At 38.0% G+C, this 12,185-nt stretch overlaps 1 protein-coding gene across 8 annotated transcripts in view; it reads left to right on the forward strand.

Annotated features, from left to right (window-relative positions):
• The window catches only part of STXBP5 (syntaxin binding protein 5), a 105,881-nt gene that overhangs the window by 20,573 nt on the left and 73,123 nt on the right, over window positions 1-12,185 (forward strand). For all 8 annotated transcript variants that reach the window (XM_084512516.1, XM_084512515.1, XM_084512518.1 and 5 more), the window contains 2 exons: window positions 10,196-10,277; window positions 11,151-11,251. In XM_084512516.1, coding sequence (XP_084368642.1) covers window positions 10,196-10,277; window positions 11,151-11,251 — 183 coding nt within the window. The remainder of the gene's footprint in view (window positions 1-10,195; window positions 10,278-11,150; window positions 11,252-12,185) is intronic.

A 12,185-nucleotide genomic window follows, 5' to 3' on the forward strand; every position in this document is an offset into this window, starting at 1 on the left:
TGCTTGAATTGTATCTTAGTTCTGTGTGGTGGTAATATTGAGCTAGCCTTCCATAAAACTGTCACTACTGCTTAGATAGCACTGAAATGCAAATATGCTGTGCAAAATTAGAAATTATCTTAATGTTGGAATTGTAATGCTCTCTGGTCTTATTCTAGGACAAAAGATTTAAAGGGTTAAGGAGGTAGAAGTGAAACTGGGACTCAGCAGGCTGGACTAGCTGCTGCTCAGTTTGGAGGGAGGGAACTGAAGGATGGGCTTAGATATGAATGAGGTTGAGATGAAATTCTAACAGTCAGTGTCTTCTGCCATGAGTATCTTGTGTTTTGTGACTGAAAAATAACTGAATAAGGTATGTTTGGCAGGCAAACGTTAGGGGAAGTATTTTAGATCATTCTGTCTTCCCCAAAATAAGGGGTGAGACATGTTTCTGGACCCAACAGTTGCTTTACTGTCAGAAATTGGCATTAATTGACAATAATTGATTGGGCAGGGATTGGCTATGTTCTTTGATAACATTAAGTTATTGTTGTAAGGTAATATATATGGTTCTTTATGCTTTTGTAAGTTAAACTAAATTGGTATATAAAAATTCACTTAACATCTAGTTCAGCACATTACATTTGTTAATGCTGTTTTTGGCAACATCTGTATGGAATATTTGGACACAGGGAAGAGAGCAAGCATAAAGTGGCCATGCCTTCAGTCGTGGCCAAGAAGCTATGAACATAAGAAGAAAAAGCCTGGTTAATTATTAATATTGTGATATAGCATATGCTACCAGAAGGATGGATGAGATAGGATATTTATAATTAAAATTAAACAGTTTTAAATGGATGACAGATGAGCAGCATATAACAGAATAAAAAGATTTGCTTCTGAATTTTGATAAAGGTCTTTCAAAGTATGTAATGATTTGCTAGTTTTATTCTTCCGTATATAGTCATTCCAAAAAAAAACTTCAGTGAGTTAGCAGTTACAACCCGTTTCAGTACATCTTGTGTAGTCAGAGGAACCATTATGCAAATATATTTGTAGCAATTTCCTTCTCTCTCCCCTTGTGTTCTGCCATTCTTCTTCCCTCCCATCCCAAGTGAATAAATGCCAGATAAATCTTTTTTTTTTTTTTTTTTTTTTTTTTGCATTGTTGGTGCTAAAATATAGCTTTTAGGCTTAAGTAGTAGGACCTGGATGAGATTCTGTCAGAAAACAAAATGAGTAAAATCAAGGAAATCCAGTAACCTTGTAGGGTTTTTGAAAAATTTGCTTAATCTAAATTGATGATTTTTGCCGCTTGAATTAATGACATGCATTGTTATCCGTGAATTAAATGTACGTAAAATTGTTTTTAATGATAATTCCTTTTTTGTTTTTTTTGTTTTTTTTTTTTAAGTTGAGCTTTAATCCTGTTTTTACTACCTAGTTTACATCTTATTCTCAAGAAAGATTGCCTCTTACTGGCAGGCAGGAGAAAATTCTACTAAATACAGCCCTTACAGAAAATTTACTGGTACTTCTCAAAGCTGTTTGGGAAATGCTGTATTTTTGCCTATTTATGTAAGTAGCTTTGAAGTTTAAGTATTTTGACTCTTAGCTATTCTTTGCTAGAAAATAGATCTGATATAACTGCTCAATATCCACCATGGATCAGTTTCTGTGGAGGCTAGTTCAATAATTGACATATAATTTTGACATAAGCTAAGGAAAAGTGTTTTCGTTTTTTTTTTTTTTTTTACGCTTTAAAATTGCTACAACTGCCTGCCTATTTTCACCCTGTCCATGTAAGACTCTCTTTTTTCTGAAAACACTATTGAATCATTTGGCCTATGATGTTTAAAGGAGCTGAGGCTGTTTTCTGAACAAGGTGAATGCTTATGGATGATGATTTGCATTTATGCAGGAACTGATGTTATCAGTGACTGACTTGGAAGTTGAGAAATCCTCCTTCCAGGGGCTTGCCTAGTCACTGGTTCAGTGGAATTTCTGCAGCTGCAGGAGCAAGCAGCAGTAGTTCAGCCAATATGGCATTTGAAATAACAAGATTAAGATCTAAAATGAGCTGCTTGAATACCACATGTTCACAGAATCAGAATGGCTGGGGTTCATCTGGTCTAGCTCCCCCTGCTCAAGCAGGGCCACCTGGAGCAGATTGCCCAGGGTGTTGTCACCCTCTTTCGCTGATACTAATTGGACAAAGGAAATGCTGAGTTTAATTTTTTGGTTGTTTTCTACCCTCTGGGAAACTGTGAACTCAAAATTATGAGTGTAAATGAACTCCTGAGTTCAAATGGTATCAAATAATATCATGACAATGCATCTCAAATACTTTTTTGGCCACATATAACCCATATGAATGTGGCTTCTTAGCCTTCAGTGGCCATATTTAAAAAATAAAAACAAACACAAAAAACTCGTCACTCAGTACAGTTGCTCTCAAAAATACCTGAACAATGTTAAGGTTTCTTGGAAATGAGAAAAACATAATGGTTTGATTTTTGTGTGTAAATGGTATCTTTGGAGACCGTAAGACCATAAGAACTTACCTTCCTGGGTGTTTGTGGTTTTTTTGAGTGTTAGTTCTGTTTTGGGGGACTGTTTTTTTTTCTTCTTCTTTTTTTTTTTTTTCTCCTTTCTCTCAAGGAAGGGAAGACCTTTGGAAGGTTAGCAAAAGATTTTCCCAGCACTGAGATCCTAGTGTCTTCTACAGTGAGGTGCCTTGCATTTACTTTCATCTTTATGACTAATAGAAAGAAGCTATATGTAGATTTTTTTTCGTTGCCTGGAAGTTATTTCTTTACTGTCTAGGGATGCCTGAGTTGGTTTCCAAATACAATATATATAATGTTGATGTTTTTTTCTGTCCAAATAACTAGGTACTAGGTCAAACTGTATCAGCTAATTCAGCAAGTGCTATATTTGATGCACAGGCATTACAGCCAGTGTCTTCTGACTGTCTGTATCTGGCATCTTTTTCCTTATCCTGCTTCCTTAAGGTCAGTTTCCCTGCCTTCTCCACTTCTTAGCCGGCAGAAGGAGAATGCATTACAGCAGTCCAGCTGGAATTCCCATAGCCAGCTGTTGCTGGTAATTTGATAATATTCCCACCTGGGCACCTTTAATCTCAGTTTTGAAGCTAATTGTACTTAGTGTGGAAGTGCGGATGACAGCACTATGGTCCTTGTAACAAAGCAGTAAACTATTCAACTTCCAAAGAGGGTGGTGGCTGTGAGGTGTGGCTGTGCTTTTCAGGAAGAAATAGTGGGAGTTAGTGGAGCCTGCATTGTGCGGACACTTGTCCTGGCTTCTCTTCACCCTGTTGTCTGTTCTTAGGCCTGCTTGTGGCTGCAGCTCCTGTCCTTGAAACTTCTGGCTTGTACTGGGGAAATGCGTGGGAGGGTATGGAGGTGAAGGGCCCTCATTGTCACTAGAGGAGAACTTGTGGGGGAGCTGGTGTTTGGCTGTACTTGGAGGAGAGGAGAGAGGAAAAAGTGTCCGTAGAAGTGAGTTCAGCTTCTCTTCAGTGTTGAAAGAGTGTTAGCAATGTTGCGTATTTCTGTTCTTTTGTAACTCGTGTATGAATTTCTTGGTTTTTGGAAAGCAGCAATATGAGCTTTATGCTTTAAGGCTGAAGAAAATGAGACCTGCTCATTAATTAACAAAAGCTTGCTTCTTCAGATTAGCGGTTATCCCTTGTACCTTTGATATGTTACGAAGTTTTCTCTTGGTTGTATATCCTTTGTATTTTTAAAATAAAAATAGCTCTTATTTTCTGTGGAGATGGCTTTATTTCATGGCACTCTCCTTTATTCCACAGTTGGTTGTAGTTACTGTTAGTGTGACAGACTTTGGGGGGAGCTGCAAAGAAAAAAGCCTAACTACTACTGCAAAAAAACTCAGGCTTGGAGTTACTTTGGTAGTACCCCTTAGTAATGGAAGGATTAGATAAAACTGAAGAGGGGTCTTAATGGCACCAAATTCATCCAGAGGGATGAAGATGGTCAGAAGAAAGGAGAAATCTCATCAGTCTTCTCAGTAAGTCTGCAAATTGGACTAAGACTACCATTTTGCTAAATGAAAAAATCTGAGAAGTCTTACAGCTTTCTTTTGGAGCTGTACCTGACCTTAAATTTATAAAAGATCTCTGCCTTTCATAAGTGCATACTTATTATAGATTAATTTATTCATAATGTTGCACTGTCTGCGCCTTCCCTAAGCGCACTCATTGAGCAGGGTGAGTGTAGCTCTTGCTGGGCCGCTATTTAAGGTAGGGGTCGGAAAAGTCAGAGCTGGAGAACTTAAGGGACCTGATTTTTAAAATGAAGAAAAAAATTAAGTCTGTGTGTGCAAGTGCTGCAATTCTGGGTAAAATAGTTTTAACGATTCTAGGTATGTAAGAGCAAGCTGTTTCATTTAGAGATGTGGCTGTTTGTTTTCCTCTTTGCATTTTAAGCTGTAGCACTGTTTACGTAAAAAACAGAAGCCCTTGTTTATTTTTTTGCCTGATGTTGTCACTTTCATAAAGGAAAGTGGATGTGAAATGTTGCTGAATGTTATTTTATACTTTTGCAGGCATAAACAGTGAGACTTCATGAAGAATAAAGACCTGCTTAGCTGAGGGATGTGAATACAGCAAGATGCTATTCAGGCCTAAGATTTTGGAAAGAAATTCTATAATTCTGTTTTTTCTTGAAAAGTGGTGATATGCTACCATATTGGACTTGACATGAAATCTAAAACACTCCCCTAAATGTTCTGTGACTTAATTTTATCCTGTTTATTAGTATTAAATGGACATGAAAGGTCAAAGCTAGTTTTGTAGACAGTATTGAATGTGGTACTTCCCAACTTCTGGCATAACTCTCTTGCTGACGAGCTGTGTATATTGATAAACTGTTCTTGGAGGCTGTTTCTGTGAGGGATTGTATAGTAAAAATGCACGTGTAATCTGTGGTGCTGTAGAGCTATATGCTACAGACTGGTGTATATAAGAATATTGTAAGCAACGTATTTTGTACATAATTCATATCAGTAGTATGTATCTTCCTCTACTAGGAGATCTATTTTTCTGTCAAAGTTGCCTGATGTTTAAAAATTGTGTTACAGCTACAGGTGTTACGGCTACAACTTTAAGAAGTATCTGGTGATGAATTTTAAAAGCTGTTAGTTCTGTATTTGTCTTGAAGATCCCAAACTATCATAACAGTGGCAAATCTGATACAGGAGTATGGTCTATATCTTGTACTAAACTATCAAAACTTTATTGCAATGTATGAACATGAAGGTGGGGATAGTTTGAAAGGTATCTTATATTGTAAACGTAGTTTTGTATTTGTAACTGATTTATGCTGGGGGATTGAGCTGATATAGTTACAAGTTTTGCAACTGTCTCCAGTGTCATATGGGTCAATCAGAAGTGAAAAAACACCCAGATACTCCGTAGGTTTACTTAGAGTAAGGTGAATTAAAACCAAAACATAATAAATAAGTGGACTGCTCTTCTGAGCAGTCTTTCATATGTATTCTGGAATTAGTTTTCATTCTCAGAACATTACTATAAAGGGCAGATATGCACTGAGTTGTTCTTACACAGATAAGCTCTAAATAGTATTTTAAACAGAATATTTTCCAGCATTAACACACATACTAGAAACTGAAATGTTTTAGTTTTGCTTAGATTAAAAACAAACAAAAAATTGCAAGTTGAGCTCTGAAAAATGTTGGGCAAAAATACCTTTTGGAACTCTTGCTACAAATCAGAGTAAAGTTGGTGTCCTTATGTAATATTGTATTTGTGTGATAATGTGCTTTTCTAAGGTATGATCTGTGCTTCTAGCAGTTAGGAAAATGAACACTGACGCTAGGACATGAGTACCTTATCTCTTCCTTCTCTCAGCCATGCCTTTTGTCTTTTGCTTGCTTTTTCATAAAACGTGCACTGGAGACAAATGCTTGTGTTTGTCAGGGTTAACTTCCTATGGCATTTAGGAGCGCAGAAGCAATATTCACAACTATAGCTGAGAAGCTCTTAATCGAACTTACTTGCTCATGTTTGGAATTAGGAACAAAACAGGAACAGTAGGAAGAAATGTGTGGAAGTGAAGGAGGAAGGATTGGTATTTGATTTAAAAAAAAAAAAAAGCAAAACAAAACTGCTCTGAGCAGACTATTTCTTCCTGAGCAACCCTAGTTCTTTGGCAGAGAATTTTTCCTGTCTACAGCATGAAAATGCTTTGCCCGTCTTGTCGTTATCCATTATAATCTTTGCCTGTTTCAAGGACTGCTACGTGGTAGACGGCCACTGCTTAGTACAGTGAGCTCTCTTGCCTTAAGCATTCATACGCAACAGCTATAGAGGAATTGGAGAAACTGCGCTCCCTGGAATACTGTGTGTTTTGTATGGTTCATCGAGAAATGCTTAACATGGAAAGGGTATTTTAACAGCCATGTGTTCTTACAGGCATTGGGATAATGCCCTCGTTACTATGCTTTAACTTTTGGTTAGCCCTGAAGCGGTCAGGCAGTTGGACAAGATGATCCCTGAAGGTCCCTTCCAGTTGAACTGTTCTGTTTTCCTTGCACAGTCAGTATTTGTAACGTGCTTTTTCAACACAGAATACCCCCACAAAACTGCAAGGCTTTGCATTGCTTTAGAAAAGAAGATTAATGCTGATTAGGAGAGTGATATTAATTTGAGATGAGAAGAACAAATTTAGCTACCAGGTGAAAAAGTGAAGGCTACATAATCCTTGGTTAGAGGAACTAAATGGACTGACTGCTAGGACTGTTTGCACTTAAATTTTTTTGATAAACATAAGCAAGATAAGAGATCAAACTCTGTCTCCAGATCTGCTCATGAGGCTTCCACTAACTTGTCAAAAAGCAGAAACTGCCTCTGTACGATTAAAATTTACATAAACTTACTCTTAATGCTGCGGATGTACTGATATCTGGAGAGGGAACGGGTTGAGATGTCCTGCAAAATGCTAAAGGATTGTTGGTCAAAAGTTCAAGTATTCTTAACTAGTGAATACAAATTTCAATATTATAATAGTGCTTCTAGAAAATACTTGCAGCAGAAAGTGCTTGAAGCCAACGTTTGAGGGATAGAGCTTGTGAAGGCTGGAGTAACTTGAAGAATCTGTGGGTTTCTCTGGGTCATGCTCTCATACTCTGGGTCATACTCTTGTTTTAAGGCAAGGTAGCTATAAAGCCTCAATTCCTTCACCACCCACAATTTATTTGAAACGAGTGTTGCATATTTAAATTGGAAGCTGATGTTCAGTGGAGGTGTTTGGGAAATCTTTTTTTTTTTTGTTAGAAAACTGTGTCAGTGCAGATAAATAATTGACAAATCATAAAATTCGGTTCTTGTAAACATCTGAATTTCACTTTCGGAAAAGGCTTTGACTATTTCTATGAGAAATTGTGAATTTAAGTAAATGCAGAAACATGAAGTAAACCAACTAATCGACTCTGAAATTTCTGTTATTGTGGGGGTTTCCTTTTTCTTGCCTGGCAATTTGTAAAAGCACTGCTGCTACGTTAAAAGTACCCTGAGTTTGTGAAGTACCCTAATCTGTGGGGGAGGGGAACGTGGATTTTAAGCTTCCTATTTATATTAAGAGCTATGACATGGTAGTGGAATATGGAACTGGCTGATGACGCTTCTGTGCAGGAAACATACTGATAAGAATGTAAAATACAAGGGGAAAAAACAGGTGAAGCAAGCTGGTTCTTTAAGCCCTTCCACTCCAGAACAAAATTAAATTACTAATTCTGTTCAGGGAAGAAAGCTGGAATTAAGTTTGGATTATTCAACATCTGTTTAGTATATCTCTTATCACTTGGCTGGATGTTATACGGATTCATTAAGCTAAGAGAAGAAAGTGGTTGAAGTAGAAAAGGTAAAACACTGAGGTCTGTTGAAGCAGACTTGTTCCTACTTCAGTTCTGCTTGCATTACATCTTGTTATTTAGAAGCTGAGTGGGAGATCTGTGTTTGAGCTTTAATTTGCATGAAACTTAGTAGTTACTTCAGCCTTTCCACTTTTCACTGGTGTGAATGTATATTTTATATATATAAATATTTGTGAGGTGTGGGTGGTGCATTATAAATTAATGTGCTACACAGCTGAGCTCCACCACAGCTACTCTCTCAGTCCTGCTCCTCAAAGGAAAAAAGCAGAGAAAATGTGATGGAAAGGGCTCAAAGGTTGAGATAAGGACAGGGAGATCATTCAACAATTATCATCATGGGCGAAACAGACTCAGCATTGGGAGATTAATATAATTTATTGCCTACCACTAGTGGACTAGAACACTGAGAAAATAAAAGCAAACTGAAAACACCTTCCCCCCATCCATCCTCTTCTGCCTCCTCCCGTGAGAGGCACAGAGGAACAGGGAATGGGGCTGCGGTCAGTTCCTGACGCTTGGTTTCTGCCCCCGCTCCCCGTGGGGTCCCTCCCACGGGATGCCGTCCTTCCCCAACTGAGCCTGCGGAGGCTGCCCACAGGCAGCAGCTCTCCAAGCACTGCTACCACACGGCTCCTTGCCATGGGGTCCATCCATCCCCCAAGAGCAAACTGCTCCAGCATGGGTTCCCCACAAGTGGGTGGCAGCTCCTCCCAGACCTCCTGCTCCTGCATGGGCTCCTCTCCACGGGCTGCAGTGTGGAGATCTGCTGCATGTGGGACCCATGGGCTGCAGGGGGACAGCCTGGTCCTCCAGGGGCCTCTCCACAGGCCTCAGGGGGACTGTTGCTGCGTGCCTGGAGTACATCCCGCCCTCCTTCTGCACTGGCTTTGGGGTCTGCGGGGCTGGCTCTCACTCATCTCTTCCAGCTGCTGTTTTGCAGCAAGTTTTATTCCCTTTCTCAAATCTGTTTTCAGAGTTGTAACCAGCATCACAATTGGCTTGGCTCTGGCCAGCAGCAGGTCCTCTTTTGGAGCTGGCCCTTACTTGCCATGGGGCAGCTGCTGGACCCTTGTCACAGAGGCCACCCCTGCAGTCAGTCCCCCTGTTACCAAGCCCTTGCCATGTAAACCAAATACAATTATGTACTGTATATATTGTTATATATATACTTTTTTAAAGGTTATTTATATTCACTTTTGCTGTGATCAACAATTTCTCAGTAAACAGAAAGCTTGAAGAATGGGTGAGAATAGTAATGTTTTATTAATTTCTACTGTTTACTGAGAGAACAAATTGTACATTATTTTCCCTGATTTGCATATGTCTTCTATTCTCCTGTTTTAAACAGGCATATTGGGAAGGTGTTCAGCTCTTTGGCAAATTATTCTCTGTGAACTCTGTTTGTACTGTAATGATGGTATACTGACTATTTCACGTAATTCATTTGGACTTGTGTTATTTCTGTTCCTTCTCCTAGAGGTTGGAAAATTTCCTTAATTTCATGACAGAAGAAAGAGGATAACTAAACTGGAAATACAAAGTCTTTGCAACTAATAAATTAATCTAGTTTCTAGATAAGGAAGAATCTGTGTTGTTACCCTTCAATTTGATATTCATTATAAAAGTAGAGGACTGATTTATGTGTAGGAGTGAAAATGAGCACACTTTTGTTATCTCATAGTTGGTATGAATCCAGGAAATCTTGATACAGAGATACTGGAAATTTACATTTATACATAATTTACCATTGACTCCTCCATATTTTGGCTACTGATCTTTTTATCTCTGTCATAGCACATTTTCTTTTAATATGCCTTGCATTATTCAGCTCTTCTTTCATCTGTAAGTAGCATCTAAAAATGAGAGAAAGCTCCTTTAGCACTTAAATAAAAAAAAAAAAAAGATTTTGATTGCGATGTTTATTTAAATTAACTTTCTTTTATACTAGTCCTGATATTTAACACTACTAAAATAATTGCTTCATCATCCTCCGCTGTGTTCTCGTTGACGAGGGATCCTTTAAATAAATGTGGTAAGTTTAGCAGTTATACATAATTTTCCTACTTCATGGGGATAAATAAAATGGGCCTTTCAACTGTTGTTACTCTGTTTATGAATTTTTTCAGTGATCGTTAAGGTCTATGTGGTTAAATATTTTGAGTGCACTAGCTTTAAGCAGGATGTTAGTCTGTTTGAACATGATACTAGTGATGTTGATAACATTTTTCTTTTTCCTACATTGCATACAACAATTATTCCTTAACAGTACCAATTTCAGCTTTGGTCGGCCAGGAGTGGAGTGTTACTGCCAGCATGACAGTGGAGCTGCAGTAATCCAGCTTCAGTTTCTGATTAATGAGGTTAGTAAAATGATGTTTATATTCCATAATTTTGAGAAGATACAAAGTATGTTTTCTTCAACTTCTCATTAAGAAAACATCAAAATACTAATCCTATTCACACTTAGAATCATTTTTGTTAAACAGTGATAACAATTAAGGTACCTTTATTTAATCACATAAATTGCTAGACTAACTGCTGAAACTGGCTGTCTCTGGAGTGCTCCTGCTATAGGCAAGAACTGTTTTGCTAGGAAAATGTATTCGTGTCATTGAATGTTGCATGTTATCCCTTACAGTAGTAAAGTATGCTTTTAATAGTGCCAACAGTTTCAGTGGGTTGTTAATTTTATTTTGATTGCTACTGTTTTAGATGTGAGCTGGGCAAAGATCCCTAATCTAATCCTTCAGTAATTTCGGATGTGTTTTTTCTAGAAATATTGCAGCTGAGACCCAACAGTAATGCTGTTCTTAAACCAGCTATCGCCAGATTTCTAGAGGGATTTCTAGCTCAGAGGAATGCTGAAATTAAGTATTGCTAACTATGTTGGGGCATAGACACTAGCCACTGAGTTCACTGCTTAATTTCTCTGCAAATTGTGTATGTGAGGGAACCGATGTACTCACACCAGAAAAAGCTTTTTCTTCCCCTTTACCCCTCAGTATAGCACTGAACTAAATGTGTGTGAGTTCAGTGTCATGATCAAATCAGTTACTTTGTTACTACTGTTTGAAACTATCTGCTCTATGATGTTGACATGCATGCTTGTAAATATTTTAATACTGGTAGCAAATATTACATACTTGATATTGATGTTGTAAATACTGTAAATACCATGATTTACAAATACTAGGTTTCTAGAAATAAAGTTTTACCGAACTTATTTCTAATAGGGAGCTCTTGTGAGTGCCTTGGCTGATGATACCTTACACCTGTGGAACTTACGTCAGAAGAGACCTGCTATACTTCATTCGCTCAAGTTTAACCGAGAACGGTAGGAATTGGACTATTTTTGCTTTGCTCATTACCATCACACTGTGTAAGTGGGAGATTGGATTTATTATAGCAGTACAACTAATAAATAGTTAAAAATTGTAACTGGATTTACTTTAGGATTGACTTCCAGGTTGCTAGGGTCCAAATTGCTTATAAGTAGACACACCATATGTCTGCTAACTTGAGATTACTTCTCTATTATTGTGAGCATTGTTTTGCTGAACAACAATATTCCTGTCTTTATCAAGTGGAGGGAAAAAAGACTGTTAGTTTGTCTCCAAAGGAATTTTTGGAACAGAAGTGTTTGTATGTATTAACAAGGCAACAGGAAAACTATCTCCATTTTTGAAGGCTTTCTGAGATATATTTCTATCATTTTTCTTCAATTTTTTTTAGGAAGTAGTTTTTTTCTTGCCAGATTAGGTACAGTCTCAATTGGAATGTTATGTGTACTTCTTGAGCAGTGTGTTTCTGAACTGGACTTCTTAGAGAGCTGAGAGGAGCCTAGCAAGAATGCACAGTAGTCTGTGACCTGTACCTCTGAATAGGGCGGGAAAGCAGTAGGCTTTAAGTAATAGGTAGTGCGAAAGAGGAAGGTTTAAATACCTACGTGAAACCTTCTGACGTAATGTCATATGAAATGCTACAGTAGACTGTTGGGTGGATTGTGGAGTAACCTTGTAGTTTTAAAGAACAGATCATAAACAGGTTTGTCAGGAATGACACAGAAGCAGATTGTTTTTTCTGGGGTAGAGGATTAAGTGAGTCCCAAGTCCCTTTTGAGGTTGTTTTCGTGATTGTGATGCACAACTATTACGCACAAAATGGAAAGTTCTGCTTACAAAGCAAGATTCTTTGCAGTCTGAAACAAAGCATTGGACAGCAGCATGTAACTAATTCTTTAAAATGGGTGTCTGAGAAGGTGACTGTGT

The sequence above is a fragment of the Aythya ferina genome (assembly GCF_964211825.1).
Source record: "Aythya ferina genome assembly, chromosome: 3".
Taxonomy (NCBI): Eukaryota; Metazoa; Chordata; class Aves; order Anseriformes; family Anatidae; genus Aythya; species Aythya ferina.